Source organism: Malaclemys terrapin, chromosome 1 (genome assembly GCF_027887155.1).
Source record: "Malaclemys terrapin pileata isolate rMalTer1 chromosome 1, rMalTer1.hap1, whole genome shotgun sequence".
NCBI lineage: Eukaryota > Metazoa > Chordata > Testudines > Emydidae > Malaclemys > Malaclemys terrapin.
The window spans coordinates 86,339,110-86,362,635 of NC_071505.1; the positions used below are offsets into that span (position 1 = coordinate 86,339,110).

A 23,526-nucleotide genomic window follows, 5' to 3' on the forward strand; every position below is an offset into this window, starting at 1 on the left:
AGGACAAGAAGCAATGGGCTTAAATTGCAACAAGGTTGGTTTAGGTTGGACATTAGGAAAAAACTTCCTGTCAGGATAGTTAACCACTGGAATAAATTGCCAAAGGAAGTTGAGGAATCTCCATCACTGGAGATTTTTAAGAGCATGTTAGACAAACACCTGTCGGGGATGATCTAGATAATACTTAATCCTGCCAAGAGTGCAGGGGACTGAACTAGATGACCTCTCAAGGTCCCTTCTAGTCCTGTGATTCTATGATAATATTTAAATAAGTTTTATATTCAAATACAATGAAACACTTACTGAAATCACTAGTTCCTTGCATTCAGATAGATGTCTAGCATGCTTGTTAGAATTCGCAGGATCTTTTTTTGTAAAGTTCTTGCCATATATCACAAACTGTAGAAGCCACATGTTAGAGAAGCTGAAAAGAGATGCATGTTGCATTTGCCATGCTCTTCCTGTTTTTTATTTCATTATTATTATTTTTTTGGAAGCTGTTTTTGATTTGTATGGTTCAGTGAAATGGTTCACTTTTATTAGTTTATTTAATCACAGGGTATGAAATAAAAAGCAGGGGTGGGAATATAGTGGTATTATATAGTAGAACCATTGATTTCGGAGGCTCTGAAAATGTGCAATTTTTGCAACTGTGGGAGTCAGAAACTAAAAGTAAAAAAAGGGACTGTACTTTATCAGCTCAATTTCAAAGTCTCTTTAGCTGTGACCATCTTGAGGGAATTCAGAGCTGAGCAAGTATTTCACAGTTTACAATGTATTCAACAAACCTCACCTCTTTTTCTGTTCACAGAATATCCATAGACAGGTTGTGATATCCTCAGATTTATCGATTATTCAAATCGTATTATGAATATTCAGTATTCAAGCTGTGTTGCTTAGAGGTAATTGTTCGAAAACCAATGATATTTTTGTTACTGTTGGGAGGAGTGCTTCTGGTGCAAAGTCAAGCATCTATGAATTCAAAATTTGTTTTTTTATTGATGTTTCTGCTGGTAAAACCCAATCACTCAAATAGTCCCAGGGAGCAACTTGTACAAGGGGCACAGCTGAAGCTAATTCATCTCAACATTCAAATTAGTATTCACAGAAATACTTTTACATTTACCCAACTGTACTAGAGCCATATTTTTTTAAGTACATTTGTGCAGGGTGTATCCAGATTTTCTCTCTGTTTGTAGTGAGGAGAAGTGGTATAGAAACTTGAACATTTCTTTCTACCCCATTTCTGAAACTAACTTGCACATTACCTTGACAAATAATTTCACAAATAAAAATGTTATATCATCAGGGAGAAAAATCTTCCTGAAAGAAGCTGAAGTGAAAGCTTTGGAGACTGAAATCTTCTCTTTATCTACAGTAAAGATACAGAACAGTGAATGTTTTATGCACCACCCTGCCAATATGTACCAACTCTGAGCTGGAAAGACAACATTACCTCTCTGGATAAAGAGAGAGTTCAGACTCCCAGCCCATTCATTCCTTATTCACTGCCAGCAAGAGGAGCAGTTAATGTCAGTTGCAATCTGGATGCTTGTCAACTAGGAACTGGGCAGAGACTGTGATTACTTCTAGTCACTAGCCATTTTGAGGTGGAAAGCTCCAGATCTGTTGCCAGGGCACTCAGTCATCCAGCCCATTCCAATATCTATCTATATTGTTGTTGTTTAGTTCACAGCTACTATTACTGTGTGAGGGGGAGAGGTCTAGTTCTTTAAAAATTCCTGTGCTGTATTAATCTCAAAAACAATTCTCACTAATGATTAGGAGAACAATTTGTGAACAATTAATTTTCAGGAAACCTAGTAATAAAAGATGGTGCTTGTAAACGGGCTCTCTCTTGTGCTTTTTAGATTGTAAGCTGTTTGGGGCAGGGACTTTGTGGTTTTGTATGGTGCTTGGCACTGATCCTGACTGGGGCCTCCAAGCATTACCGGCATAGGAACAAATAAATAATACTACAATAGCAAAAGAAAATGTTGGATATGACTGGACCATTGTGAAGAGTAGCCAGTGAGAAAACTGAAATCAAAAGAAGAGGTATGATCATATTTCTTAGGTTATGGCTTCAGAAGAGTTTGACTGTGAATGCAACATCAGTCTTTCCTCCCCTGGGAGACCTATATTTTAAAACCTTTATCTCTTCAGGCAGATGTTTCTTTACCAGTGATCAGTCTCCTATTTTGTGCTGTGAAATGACCCTTCTTTCACTGATGCACTTAGTTACATAGTATAATAATTAAAATTAAAGGGCACTTAAAATTAAAAAGGTCATAGAGCAGTTTTTAAACAAAGGGCTTGGGGAAGCTGACAGGTGCGGAGGAGCACATGGTTTGGACTGAAACATCCCTTAGGGGAGGATGTATTAATGGAGATTCTCTATGTTCTAGTAAGGAGTAGAGGATGGAAGATGATAAAATACTGGTAGGATCTGATGAGAAACATCAAATGAAAAATGTAATGTAATCATGTAATGGCAGACAGCTAAAAAGTGACAAGTTTTTAAAGTGCTTAAATACAATTGCTAGAAGTCTAAATAATAAGATGGGTGAACTAGAGTGCCTTGTATTAAATGAGGATATTGATATAACAGGCATCACAGAAACTTGGTGGAATGAGGATAATCCATGGGATGCAGTAATACCAGGGTTCAAAATATATCGGAAGGACAGAACAGGTCATGCTGGTGGGGGAATGGCACTATATGTGAAAGAAAGTGTAGAATCAAATGAAGTAAAAATCTTAAATGAACCAAACTGTACCATAGAATCTCTATGGATAGTAATTCCATGCTCTAATAATAAGAATATAGCAGTAGGGATATATTACCGACCACCTGACCAGGATGGTCATAGTGACTGTGAAATGCTCAGGGAGATTAGAGAGGCTATAACAATAAAAAACTCAATAATAATAATGGAGGATTTCAACTATCCCCATGTTGACTGGGTACATGTCACCTCAGGACGGGATGCAGAGATAAAGTTTCTTGACACCTTAAATGACTGCTTCTTAGAGCAGCTAGTCCTGGAACCTACGAGAGGAGAGACAATTCTTGATTTAGTCCTAAGTGGAGCACAGGATCTGGTCCAAGAGGTGAATATAGCTGGACCACTTGGTAATAGTGACCATAATATAATTAAATGTAACATCCCTGTGGTGGGGAAAACACCACAGCAGCCCAACACTGTAGCATTTAATTTCAGAAAGGGGAACTAAACAAAATGAGGAAGTTAGTTAAACGGACATTAAAAGGTACATTGCCAAAAGTGAAATCCCTGCAAGCTGCATGGAAGCTTTTTAAAGGCACCATAATAGAGGCTCAATTTTAATGTATATCCCCAAATTAAAAAACATAGTAAGAGAACCAAAAAAGTCGTGGCTAAACAACAAAATAAAAAAAGCAGTGAGAGGCAAAAAGGCATCTTTTAAAAAGTGGAAGTTAAATCCTAGTGAGGAAAATAGGAAGGAGCATAAACTCCTTTATAAGTGAAGTGTAAAAATATCATTAGGAATTAGGAAGGCCAAAAAAGGATTTGAAGAACAGCTAGTCAAAGACTCAAAAAGTAATACCAAAATTTTTTAAAGTACATGAGAAGCAGGAAGCCTGCTAAACAACCAGTGGGGCCACTGGACGATCGAGATGCTAAAGGAGCACTCAAGGACAATAAGGCCATTGCGGAGAAACTAAATGAATACTTTGCATGGGTCTTCACGGCTGAGGATGTGAGGGAGATTCCCAAACCTGAGCCATTCTTTTTAGGTAACAGATCTGAGGAACTGTCCCAGATTGATGTGTCATGAGAAGAGGTTTTGGAACAAATCGATTAACTAAAAAGTAATAAGTCACCAGGACCAGATGGTATTCACCCAAGAGTTCTGAAGGAACTCAAATGTGAAGGTGCAGAACTACTAACTGTAGTCTGTAATGTATCATTTAAATCAGCTTCTGTATCAAATGACTGGGGGATAGCTAATGTGACACCAATTTTTAAAAAGGGCTCCAGAGGTGATCATGGCAATTATAGATCGGTAAGCCTGACTTCAGTACCGGGCAAACTGGTTGAAACTATAGTAAAGAACAAAATTGTCAGACACATAGATGAACATAATGTTTTGGAGAAGAGTCAACAGGGTTTTTGTAAAGGGAAATCATGCCACATTAATCTACTAGAATTCTTTGAAGGAGTTAACAAGTATGTGATACAAATAGGATAATCATATTCAGCAAATCATAACTTTTCCAATGACACCTCACATGACACATTTTGTACAAGATGCATCATAATTATGTCATAATCACATCATAATCATACCAGTATGATGAATATGGAGTGCAGAGTGTCACAAATAGATATTACATTTGTAATGTTTCTAAGCAAGTAATGAACTGTGTTATTTACAAAGCTGGTATATTATTCAAGTAGACATAGGGCAGGGCTGGAACACTCAGTCATTGTCTTCCTGTACTGCTGGTTTTATAAACGTGTCTTCTTTGCAATATAGTTCTTGCTTGAAGGAGGCCCAGACTTATCCATTTAGACCAAAAACTTACATGTCAGACACAATAATGTGTTTCATATAGTCTGAGAAAAAGCTTCTTGCAGATGGCCTTTCAAAAGACTGAACAAAATAGCCCTGCATTCTTTAGACCTGTAGTTATGATTAGGAAGGGACTATGACAGTAATACACCTGGGTTCTTTATATTGTGCCACTAATCTCCATATCAAATTTGCTCCATTTATGAGAAATACAAAGACTTATTTTCCAACTGCAAGCCCCGCAGGTTAGTCTGGTCTCAAAATTAAGCTGTGTCCTTTCTTAGGAAAAGTTGTGAGGTTTTTTTTATTTTTTGAATGAGGAAAGAACAGATATAAAATAAATAATGGTAATTACAAATCAGAGCCATGAGAAAATTCCTAGCACTCCTGGCTGGCCAGAGAATAAACACACAAGAAATACATAAAAAATCAACATGACAGTTGATAAAAGAATAGTACTAGTATGACCAAAAACGCTGTCCTCTGATTCATTCTTTGTGCCAAAAATAGGGTTTCTGGGATCATAATTGAGATTCCTTTATGTTGGTGATGCATGAAGAACAATATAGTGAATCTTATTGTCTCTCAGCTACACACATACATGTCAGGTGTCTAAGACACCAAAGGCCAGATTATTTTTAGCCCTTATGCAAAAGAAGAGGACACACTGAGCCTTTCTCCCCATTGTGGGAATCAGGCACAGTTATTTTTCCTAGAATGAGGGAAGTGCAAGGACTGCTTTCTGTACTGCCCTGGGAGCACTGTGCGCTCAAAGAAGGCAGGGCCTGGGCCCTGAACACACCTTCCCTGCCTGCATCAGCCTCTGGAGTGTGAGTGGTGCATGCGGGGAGTATGCTGCACCCAGTAAAGCAGTGTAGTAGAAAGTGTGTTCCCCTTGCATACTAGGGAGCTCTGGGAAGCAGAATGATTCCCAGTTATATCCCTGGGGCAATGCAGTTCTTCACTGCTACAAACACAAAGCTGTGCTGTAAAGACACAACTGAGGCCTGCTTTACACTACAGGGTTAGGTGACATAGGCTGCCTTGCATCGACTTAGCCGTGGAAGTGTCTTCACCTAAGTTTGACTCCTGCCAACATCAGTGCCTCTCTATGCCGATATTAGTAACACCATTTTTCCAAGTGGTGTAGAGTCATGGTTGATGTAATTAGGTCAACACAGTGTCAGTGTAGACACTGCATTGCTTACATTAATACTGGCTTTCAGGAGCCATTCCACAATGACCCACACTGATAATACAATCAATACAAGTGCTCCTGATGAGGACATGCACCACTGACACAAGGAGCAAGTGTGCGCATGCAAGCAATTTAACTGCGGTGGCTGTATGCTGACATAAATTAGGTTGACAATTTAGTAGTGTAGACATGGCCTGAGTGTTCAGTATTTGCAGTTACAGAACATCGTAGGTAACATTCAGGGTTCTTCCAATAGTAAATATAGGGAAGTACCCGTACAATGGAAAACTGCACATAAGCCTCAATTCAGGAGAGCACTTTTTAAGTTTAGTGTGAATTAGTGTGTTTGGATAATGAAGGCAATAATAAATAAGGCTAAGATTTTGTCATGCATATTTTTATGTCACTGAGAGGTCATGAGCAATAAAGGAAAATTCACAGACGCACGTGACCTATCCGAGACTTTTACTAAAAATATGCATGACAAAATGGGGAACTGCTGCCCCCCCCCACTTACTGCCTGTGGCTAGGAGCTAGCTACGTGGTCCCTGTCTGCCCATGGTGGCTGCCTGGAGCAGCGGGGGCACCCCCGCTACCAGCGGCGGCTCAAATCTCCCAGGCCCCCACTACCCGTGGCGGCTGGGAGCTGCGGGAGCCCTCTCTCCCCCACTGCCTGTGGCTCAGAACTCCGGGGGAGGCGGTGGGGGTACCCTAAAGTTCCCAGCCACTGAGGGTGTCAGAGGGACCCTGCAGCTCCCAGGCACCACAGGATGAAGTCACGGAAGTCTCTGGAAGTCACAGATTCCGTAGCCTTAATGATAAGCTATGGTATAAATGTATTCTGTTTAATTGCCTGTAATGCTAGAATCCATTTGGAAAGACAGTCTGGAATCTGATTAAGGTTATTCTGATGTGACATTTTATAAAATCACTGATGGCCCGGAGGATGTCTGTTAGGTCATACTCCTCATTCTTAATGTAGCCAACATTTCTGCTTCCCCCATCAGCCCATAGCTGGCATTAGACTTGAGCAAGCTCTTTGAAATGAACAGTTTATTCAACAAATGTTTGCTTCCTCTATTCCTTATTTGTCTACAAGCAGTTCATGACATTGTATAAAGTAAAATGACAACTACACTGATCTTTCATTCATAAAAATCACCACATTTATCAAATACAGGTGAGTTTTTACATGGTAGGAAAAGAAAATGGAAGACTGTGCATGCTTTAACAAGTGTACTGACAATGTAAGACGAAAGAAGCACAACTAAAGTATAATCAATCCTACTGTCACTTTTAGGTAAATTAGAGTAAGGGGAAATGGACTAAATTCTCTGGTCTGTCTAGATTCCAGACTTTGGATTTGAGAGTGGAAAATAAACAATTACACCAACACACTATTACTGTTGCCCCTTTTCAACCTGATCAGCTAGTCAAAGAATGGGCCATAACGATGTTCCTGTTGGAAATAGAAATTGATGGAGCCTGATGCTTAGGGGGAGGTTGGTTTTTTGCATAAAACAGACAAATCCTGTTTGTTTACAAGGAATGTACAAAGTTCTGCTTTTCCAAATGCAGGAGGACCCACAAACAAAAGGAGCAGTTTCTTATCTTACTGCCCCAAGCCTCTTTAGCCAACAGCCCCAGAAGCTCTCTAGCTCTTTCCAAACACTGTGCTTGCAGGCTGATGCTTGACTTTCTTCCTTTTGCCTCTGCCTCTCTCTCTGTTTTGTGTATTCTGCCCAGCCCCACCTCTCACACCACACAAACCCACCAGCAAAAACACCTTTGTCCTACATGGGGGCTTAAGTTTAGTTATGCTAATTGAATGGTCCCTTCACACCTATCAGTTTTAATTCAACCCAAAACAAGGTTTCACCCAGTTTATAATGTTAATGTATCATCGCCGTTATCCAACCAGTATTTTATAAGGCTCATTTCTGCAGTGAACACCCACATGTACATTGGATTTTTCACTTAGTTCTAAAACGTGATAATCTTAGCTATTTCTGAAATCACATGAAGGTTGTTCTATCTGATGAGTTCTGAAAAAGCACTCCCTCCCCCCCCCCCCCTTCTCTATTGGTACTTTTGTGATGGCTCAATTACTGTCACTAAAACTTAAATGTACGAAATGGTGTCTTAATTCTTTTGGGAAAGCTGAAGACAAATACTTTTCAAAATGAAACCGTATTGGTTTATCTATTTAAAGAGATTATAAATCAACTTTGTTTAGGTCACATTTATTATATCAATTGTGTGTTTTTATATTATGCATATAATTGACCAGATTTTGAACTCAGTTACATCTAGGATTGCCACCGCTGAGGGACCAAAAACAGGGATATCTGGGATAACCCAGATCCCATAAAACTGGACAGCTGGCAGTGTGTACTGAGCACCCTTACAGATTTCCCAGGACATCATCAAAAAGGAGATGATCCTGGGAAGACCTAGACAGGTGGCAACCCTAATTATATCAGCATAAATCCAGAGTAAGCCTGCCTTCGCTGGAGTTTTTCCAGTTTTGCATCTGTATCACTGAGAACAGAAACGGTCTATAACATAAGTAGGCCCAGATTCTCCTGTATGATCTCTTCATTTTGTGCTATTCAGAAGGGGCAAAATAGATGGATTGCATCATACATCAAACCTTAAGCAAAGTCTGTTGCAATACAAAAAAAAAAAACCCTTAAAGTACTTTTATAAAATAATTAATATAGTTATTACATTGAAATTCTTGATCCAGCTTTACACCAAAAGCCAGAACAATTTGGCTTTGGAATCTTGTTTTTCTATTGCAAAATGGTACGTTTATCTTTTCCTATTTAAAATTTAAATAACTTCTTGTATTCATTTGAATCACTTTTGAAATACTAAAATTAACCTGGATTTTTTTGTACTTTTTCACCAGTTGTTGATTCTCTGCCACTTCCACCTATAATCAGAGAGGATGTTGTGAACAGTAGTAATGTTCTCCATATCAACAAAGGACTTTATTTTCTACTCTGAACCATCATAGCCTGTCTTATACAGTGTTATTGTAGCTGTGTTGGTTCCAGGCTATGAGAGAGGTGAAAGAGATAATATCTCTTACTGGACCAACTTCTGTTGGGGGAAGGGATAAGCTTTTGGGGAAAGTTTGTCTCTCACCAACAGAAGTTGGGTTCAATAAGAGATATTACCTCACCCAACTTGTCTCTCATAGTCTGTAGGATAATTGCTAAAGCACTTACGATCATCAAGTCCCTAAGCTGTAGTAATAATAACAGGTGGCAGTCTACCAGGTCAAATGCTTTCTAAAGGTCTAGAAACATCACCTCAATTTACAGTATTCATCCAGTTTCTATCTTAATGGAAATATATCATGCTTTAATGTAGTAACGATAGAATCCTGTGGCTTAAATCTAAGATCTGTAAAGGCTTTTGTTCCAATCTGTATCATTATATATTTATAAACAATATAAAAGTGTGGGAAGTGCTTTCTATAGATATAGAAAGATAGATTCCTTGCTACATAGGGGAAAAAGCTTTCAAATTATGGAAAAGGACATAACTATTAACACCATTGCACAGTTGGGGAAATCCAGCTTGTCACTACAGTTGCTTGAAGTGATATCCAAAAACTTCAGAAACAAGGTGGGCCAAATTCTGTACTCTGTTGTTCCAGTACTACTCCACAGAAGTCAGTGGAGATTGAACTGAGCAGAATTTGGCCTGGCACTTCGTCTTTGTCTTAATCATGCAAGCAAACAAACCCCACCCCAAAATAATAAAATGCTGGAAGGCCTGAAATGCATAAAAACAGGTAACTCTGTAGAAAAATGAACAGAATATGATTAGCTGTTATTGCAGGAAATAGGTGTTTGGTTCCTCTCTGGAGCAAGTGCACAGCATAGGAATCTTCTTGGCTCCTTACCTCTAGCTCCCAAGAGAAACTAACACTCAGCTACCATGTATAGCAAGCCGTGGTGGGCAATCAGCTCCCTTTTCAGCAAAAATCTCTCTCCATCCCCTTCCCTCTCCCACCCCCCAACACACATGCGCTATCCCTAGATCTGCAGAGGGCACTTTATGGGCCTGTATGGACAAGGGTCGGTATGACGAGGAACAGGAGCTTGGAGCAACATCGTTGTTTCCCCACCACTTAGCTGCAGGATGTCCAGTAAGGAATAAATGCAGCCTGAGAGCCTGAATGACATCTATGCTAGGAGCCCCCTGTCAATTTAAAGGGGGTTCCAGGAGCTGCTGCTGCCAGAAGCTGTCAGAAAACTCTGGAGAATGGTAAGGGGCCCCACAGGTACTCCATTCAGGTGACCTTGTGCTAGTGCTGATAAGGAATATCCCATCAAAAATATTGATTTTTGCCTATTTTTTTCATCGTGGAATTAGAAACAAAAACATTTTTGTTTTGAGTTGATTTGAATTGAAACGTTTAGTTTCAGATGGCTCTGATGTAAATCTCCATTCACCTGAGCTCTCATGCAGCAGCCAAGCCAGAGGGGAGATCTGCACTGCATCATGAGAGCTGTAGTTCATCTGGGGAGCCCAGCACGTAGAGGGGAGAATGGGAGTATGGGGAGCCAGAACTACTGCTCCCATGAGGCAGCTCAGCTGAATGCGGATTAATGTCAAACTGACCCAAAATGAAACATTTTGATGTTTCCAAATCAATTTTTTTCTAAAATATTTATTCCATGAAAAGTTTCAGAAGTTCAACTCAAATGTCAAAACATTGGAATTTCACAGAGGATGGACAGTCTTGTGCCTCCAGTTACGCCTCTTGGTTCCTGACTTTTGCCGTGTGTGGGGCGGGGGGTGGGGTGGGGGGAGTGGGTTACAAACCCTTCCCCCCTGGACCAGTGATACTCAGACCCTGGTGGTTCAGGAGCCATATATAAAGTTGATAACTTTATTGGTTAATAACATAGTAAAAGCACCCTGGTTGGTTAATAATTTAGACTGGGTAATAATTAAATCAAACAGTGTTTTAATATCATATGCTGCAAAGAGCCACAGAAGACACATTAAAAAGCCATTTGCAGCTCGCAAGCCTCAGTCTGAGTATCACTGCCCTGGACAAATTAATCCTAAAGAAACTCCACAAGGGGAACTGCAGAATTTTTCTCCCGTTTGTCTCTTCGTCTGAGTTTTCCTGCAGGAGGCCATGATCTGGGCAGGATGACCAAGAGACTCTGAAATCTTATGACCAATTTAGAGCTGGTCTGTATGAAACCAAATGCTCCCCATGTGCTTAAATTTGGGACTTTATTAACTACAGTCCAACAAAATGCAAATTATTGTATTTATAAGGGTTACCGTCCACACACATAATGTACTTCTATATGCTTTTTCCTGTAACTCTACTTTCAATGGTTCATTCTTTACTCCCTTTTTACTTACTTGAGTGATACAGTATTAGCTATGTTGTCAACGGCTTTTACATGATGGAGCACGTTAGACTATGTTACACTACAATTTTAACAAACATCTGTGTATATCTCCCCTTTCAAAGCAGCTGCAGAAGCAGCTGTGTTTTAAACAACCTGTGCCTGCAGCAGCATTCTCTCACGCTCTGCTTCTCCCCCAGCACACTAAAGCCTCTTTGTAAGGACACCTGATAAGCTGTCATTCACAGTACTACTGCTAGCTCATCAAAACGTTACACTGTCTGGCATTATCATGCAAACAAAATCAAAGTCATTATAATCTATTGCTTCTGTTTTTGACAGGATAGGTGGGCCAATATGTTCTCCATCCAAGTTCTTAAGGTGTGAATCATTAAAGACAATCCACCAATTCAGACATTGGGGGCGTCTGTTTAGGATTAATTCCTTTCAAAAAAATAGAATGGCAAAATGTAGGTAAATAAAGTTATTGATTTCCTATCTGTACCACTCTTGCTAGAATATCTGGATTTTACACAGCACCTTTACAGTATTAAAGCGATCTACCCAGCTGTATATAATAGGAATAGGCCAGTTTGTGAAAAGTGTGCACACGTTTTTCTGCATACCTGAGCTCAGATGCTCACCTGCAAACCATAATATGCCGACATCCACACACAAATCTAGAGGCAGGGCCAGCTCCAGCATTTCTGCCACCTCAAGCAAAACAGAAAAAAAAAAGCCACGATCGTGACCGGTGGTGGCAATTGGGAAAAAAAAAAAAAAAAGCCGCGATTGGCGGCGGCAGTTCAGCTGCAGGTCCTTCGCTCCCAAAATTGCCGCTGCCGATCACGGTGAAATATGAAATATGAAATTTCATTTCATATTTGCTCCACTTCTACTTTTTTGTATTTATTTTATTGTTGCAGAGAGAAGACCATTTCCCTACTAACAACCCAGGAAGTATCCCTTATAGTTTCCTGTAGGAGGATCAGCCACTGTGGCAGTAATGAGGTAGCAGTTAACTGCTGAAACAAGGTAGAGATGCTAAAGTTAGGCTGGTGATGCTTCAAATAGGGAATGACCTGGGAAAATCTGCAGCTAGTTTGGGGTATTGGAGACCAGCATCAATTGCCTGCCAATGATATCTGCCAGCCTGGGAGCCGCTTCTCTCTAAGGATATCTGGAGGCAGGGAAAAGATAACTCAACAGCTGCCCAGAGAGTCTGCCGTTGTAGCAGACTGGGAGCAGTACACATGGCCAACTAAAGAGATCTGCCTCTTTGCGCCAGAAAAGAACATTGTGTCCCTCCATACATATCAGTTTACCTTAGAACCCCCAAACCAGGTGGGAGATGTGGTGTGTGGAGTTCTGTCAGACCAATTTCATTATTAACTCCCAAACAACGTAAGCCTCCAGTGCCCACTTTCAGTTTCTTTATGCTCCTGGAAGAGAAGAATAAACACACATTTAATTTGGCCAGTAACTCAGCCATTCCTCCTCTCAAAAAATTAGAGTCAGTGACCTCTCCCATGAAAGGGGCTAGGAGAGAGACACTGCCAAGATGCAGCTTTTTTTTCTTTTTCTTTTTTCTGCAGCATGAAGAATGTGGCAGAAGGAAAGCTTTCCATTGATTTCTCCTGTAGTTAGCTCTTGGAAGGCTAGAGTATTGGCTTATGTTGCAAATGTGAAATGAATACAATCTTATTCTTCAGTTCATGCTGGTGAATGCAAGATTGTGGTTAACAGTATATTAAATCGTGGATGATTGACAAAGGATGAAGCCTCCAATTTGGTGTGTATTACAGAAACCCAGTTGGATGATACTGTTGTTCCGGTTTTCATGTAGCCAGTCTAGCCAGGTATTAGGCCACTGTGAACTGAAGGAAGATGAGTGAGGAGGTGAGGTGGCTGGGCTATTTGCATACTGACTGAACTTCAGGGAGACTCCCATACCAAAAAGGGATTAAATACAGGGCATGATATCCTGGTCCCATTGAAAGAAATGGCAAAATTCCTGTTGACTTTAGTGGGGCCAGAATTTTGCTCAGGATTCCATCTAGAAGGCAGATCCTGACATAGAATTAAAATGGGGATACTTTGTGTGTATTGATTTCCCTGATTTGCTGAAAGTCCCTTCCTGAGCTCAGGAAGTTGAACACCAGGGTGGTGATACTGGTACTGAAGCTGATAATGCTTAGTGACCTTAACAAACTTGAATGATGAGTCTTGTGTGTCTATTCATGATTTTCATCCTGACCATGAGATTATGCCAAATGGTCGCTAGTTCAGTCTTGAATGTAGTGCTTATGTTGGAATTAAGGCTGGGCAACTGGAAATTTTGCTCACGTTAGGAACTGGCCATTGCTTTTGCGTGTTCTGATTGGGGAACACCTTTTCTGGAGAGGCAAGGGAGCTGTTTTGATGGTCTGCCCTTGCACTTTAACAGAACTGAGGGAAAATATTGGCCCTTGGATGTACCAGACTATTATTGTATGAACCTTTGCTCTCAGCCTTTGATCTTAGGCAATCTCTTTGCTGGCTTCATCCTCAAAGATCACCTTGGTTTATAGATGACCTGCAACAACTGACACAGAGGGAAGATAACCAGAGCAAAAATCATGGAAGAATTTCTTTGCCTTTACTAAAGAATTTGCATAGTCCTGATTAGAGGATTTATTGTGGCTGATGGGTGCGTGGTCCAGCCGAGCTGTCCCCACTGGGAGGCTGATTTGTGTCCCTACTGCTGGGAGGAAATTGTGGTGCTTCATTTAAATCATATGTTGTTAATGTGGAATGAACTGTCTGCATCCATTAAGAAACCAAAGCTAGTGCAGAATGCAGTGGGCCATTTATTAGAAGGATTGTCTCACTGGGAAGTATGACACTAGTGCTCAGGCGCAGCATCAGTTGTGTATTGGTTTTTGAGCAAGATTAAGGTGGTTTAGACCTACAGCGCCCTTAAATGGCTTGGGGGGTGGCCTGTTCAACAGAGTGCCTCTCTCTCCCCATGTTATGCTGCCATAGTTGTGATCAGCAGAAGTACTCCAGCTAGAACTCTCTTGGTTTTGAAGGGATAGGAGGCTGCTGACTGGGTGTTCTCTGTAAGGGTCCCTAAGCCTTGAAACTTATTTCTTTCTGCCCTTGTTGGGTGTGCTGCAGAGCTCATCTATTTTCTTGATCTTTTGGGAGTGACAATTGTGATGTGAGGAGGGTAGGTGTCTGAGGAAGATGGAGTATTTTAGATTTGTCGGTTAATTCTAGCTAAGGGGTGAGGCTAGGCTACTGGTTTTGAGGATATTAACAAGGAATATATTTTTAAAATTTGTCAAACTTGAGGTTTTTTACCTGTTACATCAACTGAAATAAATCAGTGACAAACAAACCACTTAAGTCAATCCTTATTTCTATACTCCCCATCCCAGTTGTCTACAAATCTCTCTCAGGGACTGCAATACCTTTCCCTGGCCTGTAGGTCATCTCCTCTCCGTTCTGGGGCAGAGCTTAGTCCCTCGCCCTGTAGGCCACCTGCAGATTTCCCGAGGTTGCTATTATTTGAAATATCAGCTGTCTCACTTTAGAAACTCTTTGTTCTTGTCAGTAAATGTTGTCTCCTGCTACCACAATGACAGATTACCTTACAGAATCTACAAGGGAAACTGCCTCTGATGTTAGTAGTGGAGTCTTCTCTCTGGAACAAAGAAATAAACTGGAGCATATATGGAGGCTGTTTAAAAGTATAATCTTTTTCCTACTGAATAAAAGACCAAGTTAATTCACTTTGATTCTCATATTTCCAAAGAATGAGGTAACAGAGTATGGCACTCTTTAAAATCGGGCTGGAGAACTTGGTCATCAGGAATCATATTTAGTGCTATGCAAACTAAAATAATAATGGGGTAATCGAATCTCATGCTTCATGGGGGAAAAAAGACTGCTGCACAGGTCAAGAAGGAATTTCTCCACCATTTTCAGAACCAGTGTACAACTGACTTGATGCATGACAAAGTATGAGGGGAAGGAAATCATCATAATCAGAAGCATGACTAATTGGCACTGATGAAAGCAGGGTATTGGACTTAATGGTCTGATGCAATATGGCAAACTATGTATTCCTAAATCCTATGATAAATGATATTTTGCTGATCATTGTAATTCCATGGTATATGTGTTGTACTTACTCAAGGAGTCACTCTTACTTATTACAAGTGCTGTAACTCATTGTTGCTCCTCCTTGAAAACATGTTATATGTCCAATAGCCATGTCTCAAGTTTTTACCTGAGCTAAAATAGTCTGCAGACCAAAGCCTATATGCACAGTGCATCATCAAAACCTCCAAAATAATTTTGCCTCCCTCTTGGAACACAGCTGTGTTACTGTACATGGGTGGGTCAATTTTTCAAGTGTCTACTTTGCACATGCAAAAGGGCATTTTGGCTTGCAAAATGGATAAGTTGTCTGTTTACATGTGCAGCTAGATTTGAAAAATTGACTGCTTGCCTGTGCCAGTCTATAAAGTGTTGCAGAAGTGTGAAATGCACTAGAATTCACACCATGGCAGCCACAAAACATCAAGGTGTGAATCATGCAAATCTCTTCAGACTGCACGGCAGTATTGCAGCACTGCAGGGGCTGGACTGCATCACCTTGACAAGTAGGCGGTCTTGTGGTGTTATCTGAGTGATGTGCTGTCCTTGCTCTTTCTTTCCTGATGTCTGTCATAGGCTGTTTGCTGTCTTGAGACTTTATTTGGCTTGGTGTTTTTTTTATTTGCTTGTTTTATTTTAGCTTAGCTACTGTAGTGGCATGGAGATGTCCATATGCCTCTCCCCTCTGTTTTAACATAGTGGAGTTGGTCTTGTGGTTGCTGTGGTGAGGGAGCCCACTGCACAGGATGGTGACAGGTGTCTGCATGAACAAGGAATTCAGCAGTGGTGTCAGTGGGTAGTTGACATGAGAAGATTTTGTTGATGCTCTGTGTTGTCTTAACTCAGTAGAGGAATAACCAATAGATTCTGGGTTATCTAACAATACCTGCCTGGTCTATAGGAAAATTGGCTTGGGTGGAAAAAATAAAAAATAAGCTAGCTTTAGTTATTGTGACAGTTGCCTCTCCTCAAAGCCGCTTGCTGGATTTTCTGCTGCTCTGTCACAAACTCCATCAATCTCTTCGATTTCTTCAGAAGGAACAGAGGACTTGCAAAGTAACCAGCTGGAAACGCAAATTTCGATAAAGCCAGACGTCCAGAGGACAGATGTGGACTTTTCAGAAATTCTTAATGCAATACAAGAAAGTAAGTTACTACTTGGATCTAAAATCGATTATATTGTACAAGAGCTGACTGAGATGAATCAAAATAATGTAATACTTGAAGGAATGGTTAAACTGGAGAATTGAATGATAATGTGAATAAATTGGAAACTTATGAGAGAGTTGAGTGGATAATTGAATTTCAACAGTAATGAAAAATGTGGCCAAGAATCAAGATTCGTGGTCCAGTGTCCCTGCTGCTTTATTACCTCCCTTATCGCCCTTATTCAAGGTTTTATTTTAAACTAGTTGTCTTGAGAAAAACAGCTCCTCAAATCTTCAAATACTACAAGATATACAAGTATGTATTAAAAAACCTGTGTTCCTCTTCAGTTTGGTCAGAAATTCTAGGTATCATGCATCTGATCTTCCATTCGAGTAACTGCATCATTAATTCTTGGGGAGACCTGAGCGCAGCATAATTGCAGCAAGAGGGTTAATTGTTTGATTAAAATCGATATCTTCTTGCTTACCCTTTCTATGCTATAGATTTGTACTGAACTCTGTGTGATTTCTAAACTGAGGGAGCATTTTCCATGAGGATCCTTGACTATAGAACTTGCTTCCTATCCTCTTTGTCCATCGCAGCCCCAATATGTTGATTATCAAGACACACTGTAAACAGAATTTCTTTTTGTATGTGTTTGGGGAGGAGAGGGTAGAAGAATGCAGTGACTTGATGAAGGTGGTGGTTAATTTGCAGGCTGACTTCTTTGGGAAGGGTTAGAATGTGGAGGCATGTCTGTCTTTTGATTGATTGTATGTACAGTATCTTAATTTTTTGTACAAGTGCCTGGATTGAAGATGCTCTTCAGTTATGAATATGAATAACTAAATAACACAAAGCTGTAGTGTTTGTGTTGCAAACATTTCTGGGAAATGCTTAACCACTTTCCTCCACTACTCCTATTTTGTCAAATAAGTATGTTAAAAGTCACAAAAGCTTTCTACTAATATTAGATGTAGCAAAACTTTTTTTTTCTTAAAATAAATTAGATTTTGGGACTAGACATATTGACAGAGCATCATTTATTTTGAGGCTGCCTTTCCCCATGTTCCCTAGGTAATGTGTCACACTGTAAGACTCTTTTATTAGGTTATGTGCTTATACTGGGCAATCCAAAGTGTCATTGAATAGTGTGTGCAGGTTATCCAGAAAACTTATTGAAACATATTTAAAATTGCTGTAGAAGATCCCCACTTCCTACAGAAAAGAATGCTGGTTTGGTAAGGGGCATTAGTAACAAAATATTTGTAAATAATGAATGCATCTAACCTGCATTCAGTAGTTAGTCATCACTAGCTTATGCCTAGTTCATCAGTTCCAATGGTTTAAAGAAGAATGAACATGAGCATAAGATCTAAGTGTTAACTTTGTTATAAATAGGAATTTAAGTGCTCACGCAGAAAGGGACCAGATTGACAGCCCTGGAGATTGTGGTCCTTTATTTATCCATAGAGCAGATGCAGCCACCATTGGCAATGCATGTTCCATGCACCTGACCACTGTGTCTTTATTCTCCTTTGGAGAGACCACATTTCATTTCAGAGTGAGGGATTTGTCTACACTACCCGCCGGATCGGCAGGTAGTGATTGATCTATCGGGGATCGATTTATCGTGTCTAGTGTAGACATGATAAATTGATCCCTGATCGCTCTGCTGTCGACTCCGGAACTCCACCACGGCGAGGAGCGGAAGCGGAGTTGACGGGGGACCGGCAGCTGTCAATCCCCGCACCACAAGGACGGGAAGTAAGTGATTCTAAGTTGATCTAAGATACGTCGACTTCAGCTACGCTATTCTCGTAGCTGAAGTTGTGTATCTTAGATCGATCCTCCCCCCAGTGTAGACCAGGCCTGAGAGTAGTTCATTCTCCAGGCCTACAATTCCTGGTGTGGCCACCTGCTTGCAGTGCAGTCCAATTCACAAAGGTGGACTATACATCTGAGGATTTTCTTGCTACCTGCAGTCAGGTGTGGATAGCAAATAATTAGGATATAGTCAGGGCCGGATTTACACCTTATGCGCCCCTAGGCACAGCATCTTCTGCGTTCCCCCCAGCCCGCTCCTGCCTACAGCTGACCTATGTGTTTTCTGTAAAAATGAAATGAAAAGAAATATTTAGAAAAATTAAATATTTATTCAATGCAATAACAAAAAACACGTGTAATTAAAATAATCACATAGGTAGCAGGTAGGTGCTACTTTACTTCACATAAAATTATAGAATCATAGGACTGGAAGGGACCTTGAGAGGTCATCTAGTCCAGGCGCCTGCACTCATGGCAGGACTAAGTATTATCATGTTTCTTCCTTGACTTCTGCTCCGCGAACACACTAATGATATCCTCGCAATCCATACCTTTTAAAAGTTTTCTTACAATAGTTAGAAGAATCCAGACTTCTGACCCTCAGGAGCACCAGCTTCAGCCCTAGGGGGGGGCGCTGGGGCTCAGGGCTTTAGCTATGAGGGGAGCGCTGGTTTCAGCCCCAGCACTCCCACTGTAGCTAAAGCCCAGAGCCCCAGCAAGCCCCACCCCTGTTGAAACCTGGAGTGGAGCCGTGGGGAGCCCCAAACCCCGGTGCTTCCCACGCCCCAGGGAAAAATCCAGGAACAGAGCTGTGGGGCTGAAGCCCTGAACCCTGGTGCTCCTGAGGGTCAGAAGCCCTGACCCCACACCCGCCTGGAGCCCTCCCCCAGTGGATGAAGTCCGTAAGGTCTTATTTGAAGTTACAGACATTTCAGAGTTACAGACAACCTCCATTCCTGAGGTGTCCATAACTCTGAGGTGCTCCTGTATCATTAGATTGTTTATAATTTTTAAAATAAGCTTACACTAACCACTTCTAACTGCGTATGTATTAACTTTTTAACTTTTAACCCACTTTTAGGCACCCCTACAACACCGATGCCCCTAGGCCTGTGCCTAGTGTGCCTAATTGGAAATCCGGCCCTGGATATAGCACAGTGAAACATTCTTGCTAGGTTGGTTGGCCTGATTGGCCTTTGGTTGCTACTTTTATTTTAAGTAGGCTGTGCAACAGAAGTAGCATTAGAGTGGCTGTCACTGCTTTTAGCAACCACAGTTTTGTTCGCTAACATAAGTTTCCTGGGCATTTTCTTTCATTCTGTCTAACTTTTGATAGGCGGGACATCACTATTTGCTAGATTGCCAAGTCTGATTGTTGAACAGAATTTTTCAATTTTTATTTCTTTTGTTAATACAAAGACTTTACTGTAAAGCTGCTCTGTCTTTATTTTCCATCCTGCTGATCTTGTGCTGCTAGTCTCCTTTAGAGTGCAAAGTAAGACAAAAAATTACTGTACAAAAGATATTAAAGACTTACAAGCCATTTCTAATGTTTCCAATCAGAATTCTGCACTTATGAACTCCAGCTCAAAATAGAGTCTCAATATTTTTAATAGGAAAGATTTCAGCTTATTCTGTCTTAAGCCTAACTATTTCCAATATGCTCTTGTCCACAATATACTCAGAATCTCTCTGAAATTGCCCTTTGCCAGTCAGGCACAATCCAGAGATAACTACCTATAATGAACCTGGAAATGCTATCACCACACCTTGCAAAATTGGTCAGTCATGCTGTCTGGAGTGGCTCACGACTCATAAGTGCCAACCTCAGGGCAGACTGTTAAGAAGAAGGGCACAAACCCCACATTGGTTGTGTGTTCTATAGTTAGATTTCACCAACCAAGTATCAAGTGTGATCTCAAGCACTATAATAGCCTTAATATGGAGTCACAGACAGCCCCCTTGGGCACTCCAGTCTATTTTGCCACCCAGGCAAGCCTATCTTTGTGATAGATGGTCCCTTAAAACAAAAATGACAACAGTATTCAGGTTACTCCCAGTCCCAAGGGACCAGTCACTTACCTCAGGTCAATTGTACCTTAGATTTCTCACCAAAGACAATGCTTGTAGCCAATCTCTATAATAAATAAGCTAAAGATTTAATAACTAGGAAAAAGAAGTGAGAGTTATTTACAAGGTTAAAGCAGGTAAACGTACACACACACACAAATGAGTTAGTCTTTGGTTCCAAAAAATAATAGAAACTGCTGTAATGTTCAAGCTCTATATGTCCTTTAGGGCTAACCCAAGCTAAACGGCTTGGGGAACCCTTGCTTATGCTTACAAATATTGCCCTATCCAAATTCCAAGCAGTACAGTGGTAAGAATTTCTTCTTGACAGGGATTTAGATTTCATTTCCCTAGAGTTCAAGCCATGATGGAATGAGAGTTTGTGCACATACCCTCTTCATGGGTGTGGATGAAGCAATCAACAAAATTTTTGTCCACTGATGTTCCATAATGGCTTGGCTAGTGTCTATAGGCCTTCTTTTTTTTTTTTTTACAAGAGATGACACCTTTTGTGATAAACTGGTATTTCACACTTGGTAATACTTCTCTCCTGACAGTGGGGGTGTCTAAGTTTCATAATAAACATGTCTATAGTTACAGAGCAAAACACTTAAATATTACCTTATTACATGGTATACGGGTATTGTGAGATTAATGCATTCAGCAACTCACAAGCATTTCATAAAGTCTAAACACTAAACAAATCTCTCTAAATCTAATAGCTATTTGAACAATACTAACATACAGGTGAACCAGTTGGTTTCCAGCCATGCATTTGTGGTGTAGGGTCCTTGTCATGAGCTGTCACCTGATCTGCCAGCATCACAGGGCCCATACAGTATCCGAACTACACAAAACATTTAAACCAGCCAGAACCATCTGTAATTCACAAGAAGCATGCCAAATTACCCAGAACCATTATTCTCTCAAAATTAATCTGCCTAGAATCTCAAGCTCTTCTTAAAGCTGGAGTGCCAAATAGAGATGTACTATAGTATTTACTATAATACAGTATTCTTTTAATCTTCTTTCAAAAAAAATTCCCCATTCCCCATACTGTACTATTGAAGATGTGCAATGGGAAATGGAGAACTTTTAGAAAAAAGATTAAAAGTAGCAAAGGCTTCAACTGTAGTTTCCTAGTTATTAAATTGAAAGGGGGAACTTGCTGTCCACAGGAAAGCAATCAGTTTATAAAAACATCTTGAACAATTGTATACCTCTGATTTGAGACCTCTAAGCTATTGACCCTGATGATTTGCTTCAAAATATTTACCTTTCTTTTATCACTGCTGCAAAGGGAAAAGTCTAGAAAAACCTGTTGCTGTTCAGAATATTTCATATATGATGAAAGTATGGAGGTTGGGGAAGCACCTTGTGGTATGGATTCCCAAGGATTTTTAAAATCATTTTGATTTACTAATTTTTCCTCTCTATGTTGGAAGTATTTTCTAACATCCAGGTAGATTTCTAAGAGAGACTTATTTAATTTCTGATTATTTAATTGGAAATGAATCATGAAAAAACTGGCCCGGATTGTGGACATTGTAGACTGATCTCCTTAGAGAAAGCAGATTGTAAAATTGTATCCAACACACTTGCTCAGAGCTTGAATCTTTCCATTTCACAACATGGTCCTTGGCCATGACTAAGGCTCCTAGGTGCTTTGGTAATTCAAATAAATAATAATTAATAATAATTGCCAATGATGAATAACACATGAAAATATGAGGAGTCAGCCAGAGTAAAACATCATCTGGTCACAATAACAAGCAATGGCTCCCATAAAGGAAAGGAGAAAGCAAACCACCAAAGAAAGACTTGAAAGATTTATGCAGAAATCAATGCACGGACATCGGACTGTGGTGTAAAGAGATGGAACACATCAGTGATCGAAGATTTACTTATGGCTTTAGAAGGACACTTCAAAAGAGACAGAGGGCTTCATTATGAGTGCACAAGAGCAGTCCTTAAGGCTTAATCACCTTTGAAACAGAGTTGACTGACAAAATTGCTCATCAAACTATAGACTGTGTTCCAAAAAGGAAGAGATGGTGGAGCATGTGTTGAGCACTGGCAGCAGTGTAGCTGGGAGAGAATTTATGAAGAGACACAATGAGGTTGCCAAGTGTCTGCTTTGAAGCCTCTGTGGCAAGTATGGATTTAACATCTCAATCAATGAGCTCCAGAAGATAGCACTCTTCGGCACTGCAAGAATGTTAAGGAAAGTCAAAGGAGAATGAATTTGAGCATCTAAAATGCAGGAATTCTGTGGAGGATTTAACAAAACTCCTGACTTCCCAGACCTGAAGAGTTGGTGCGTGGTCAAGATTTATAGTAGCTTTCCCCTTTTTATGCTTAAAGATCCTGTATGTTGTGAAGGCTATTTTAAAAAATCCCCATGATGTAATATTGCAGTATAATAATAACAGATATTATTATTGTTCAAAAAGACCAAATAGGTCTACAAAAAAGTTTTGCAAGTGTGCAATGTCCTACTAGTATGGCAGGACTAGAAAGAGATTTTGCTGCAAATATTTGAACACTTTTGATTGGCAGTGGGTTTTTAGGATAAATTGGCACAAATTAGACCTTTACACACAGGAGCTTTCTGTCAAGTGCTTTTTGGTATGTAGGATTTTTCCATACTGGCGTAAGAGGAGAGAAACAACCATGTAGACTTAGAAACATGCGAGATTTTGTAAGCATCACCATGAAGAATTGTTAAAGGAATTAATATTTCAGAGATGAAATCAATTTATTTAGGATATCTAGTAGCTTCCAAAGAGCAGTCATTTGAATTTTGATATCTAGAATATCTCTATTATCCTAAGATGGAAAGTACTCAACTTTATTCTGTGATAACTAGTAATATAAGGGCTATTAATTAGAAGAAACAAAATCCAGTTATGGCAGGGCCATGCTCCCATCTTGCCAGTAGTAAAACATGTAGAGGGATACCCATTTTCAAAAGTAGCTTCTAATTTTAGGTGCCTCCATTTTTGGGTGTCCAGCTTCATACACCTAGAAAGAAATCCTGGCTCTATTTAAGTCAGTGAGAGCTTTGCCATTGACTTCACTGGGGCCAGGATTTCACTCTGAAAGCCTAATTTTCAGTGGTGCTGAGCACCCATAACTCCTATCATAGCTGCATGAGTGCTTAGGACTTCTGTAAATTGGTCCCTT

The 23,526-nt window shown here is 40.2% G+C and overlaps 1 protein-coding gene across 1 annotated transcript in view; it reads left to right on the forward strand.

Annotated features, from left to right (window-relative positions):
* Positions 1-23,526, forward strand: part of ANO4 (anoctamin 4) — a 316,199-nt gene that overhangs the window by 127,356 nt on the left and 165,317 nt on the right. Inside the window, exon 5 of the mRNA XM_054028953.1 lies at positions 16,330-16,440. Coding sequence (XP_053884928.1) covers positions 16,330-16,440 — 111 coding nt within the window. The remainder of the gene's footprint in view (positions 1-16,329; positions 16,441-23,526) is intronic.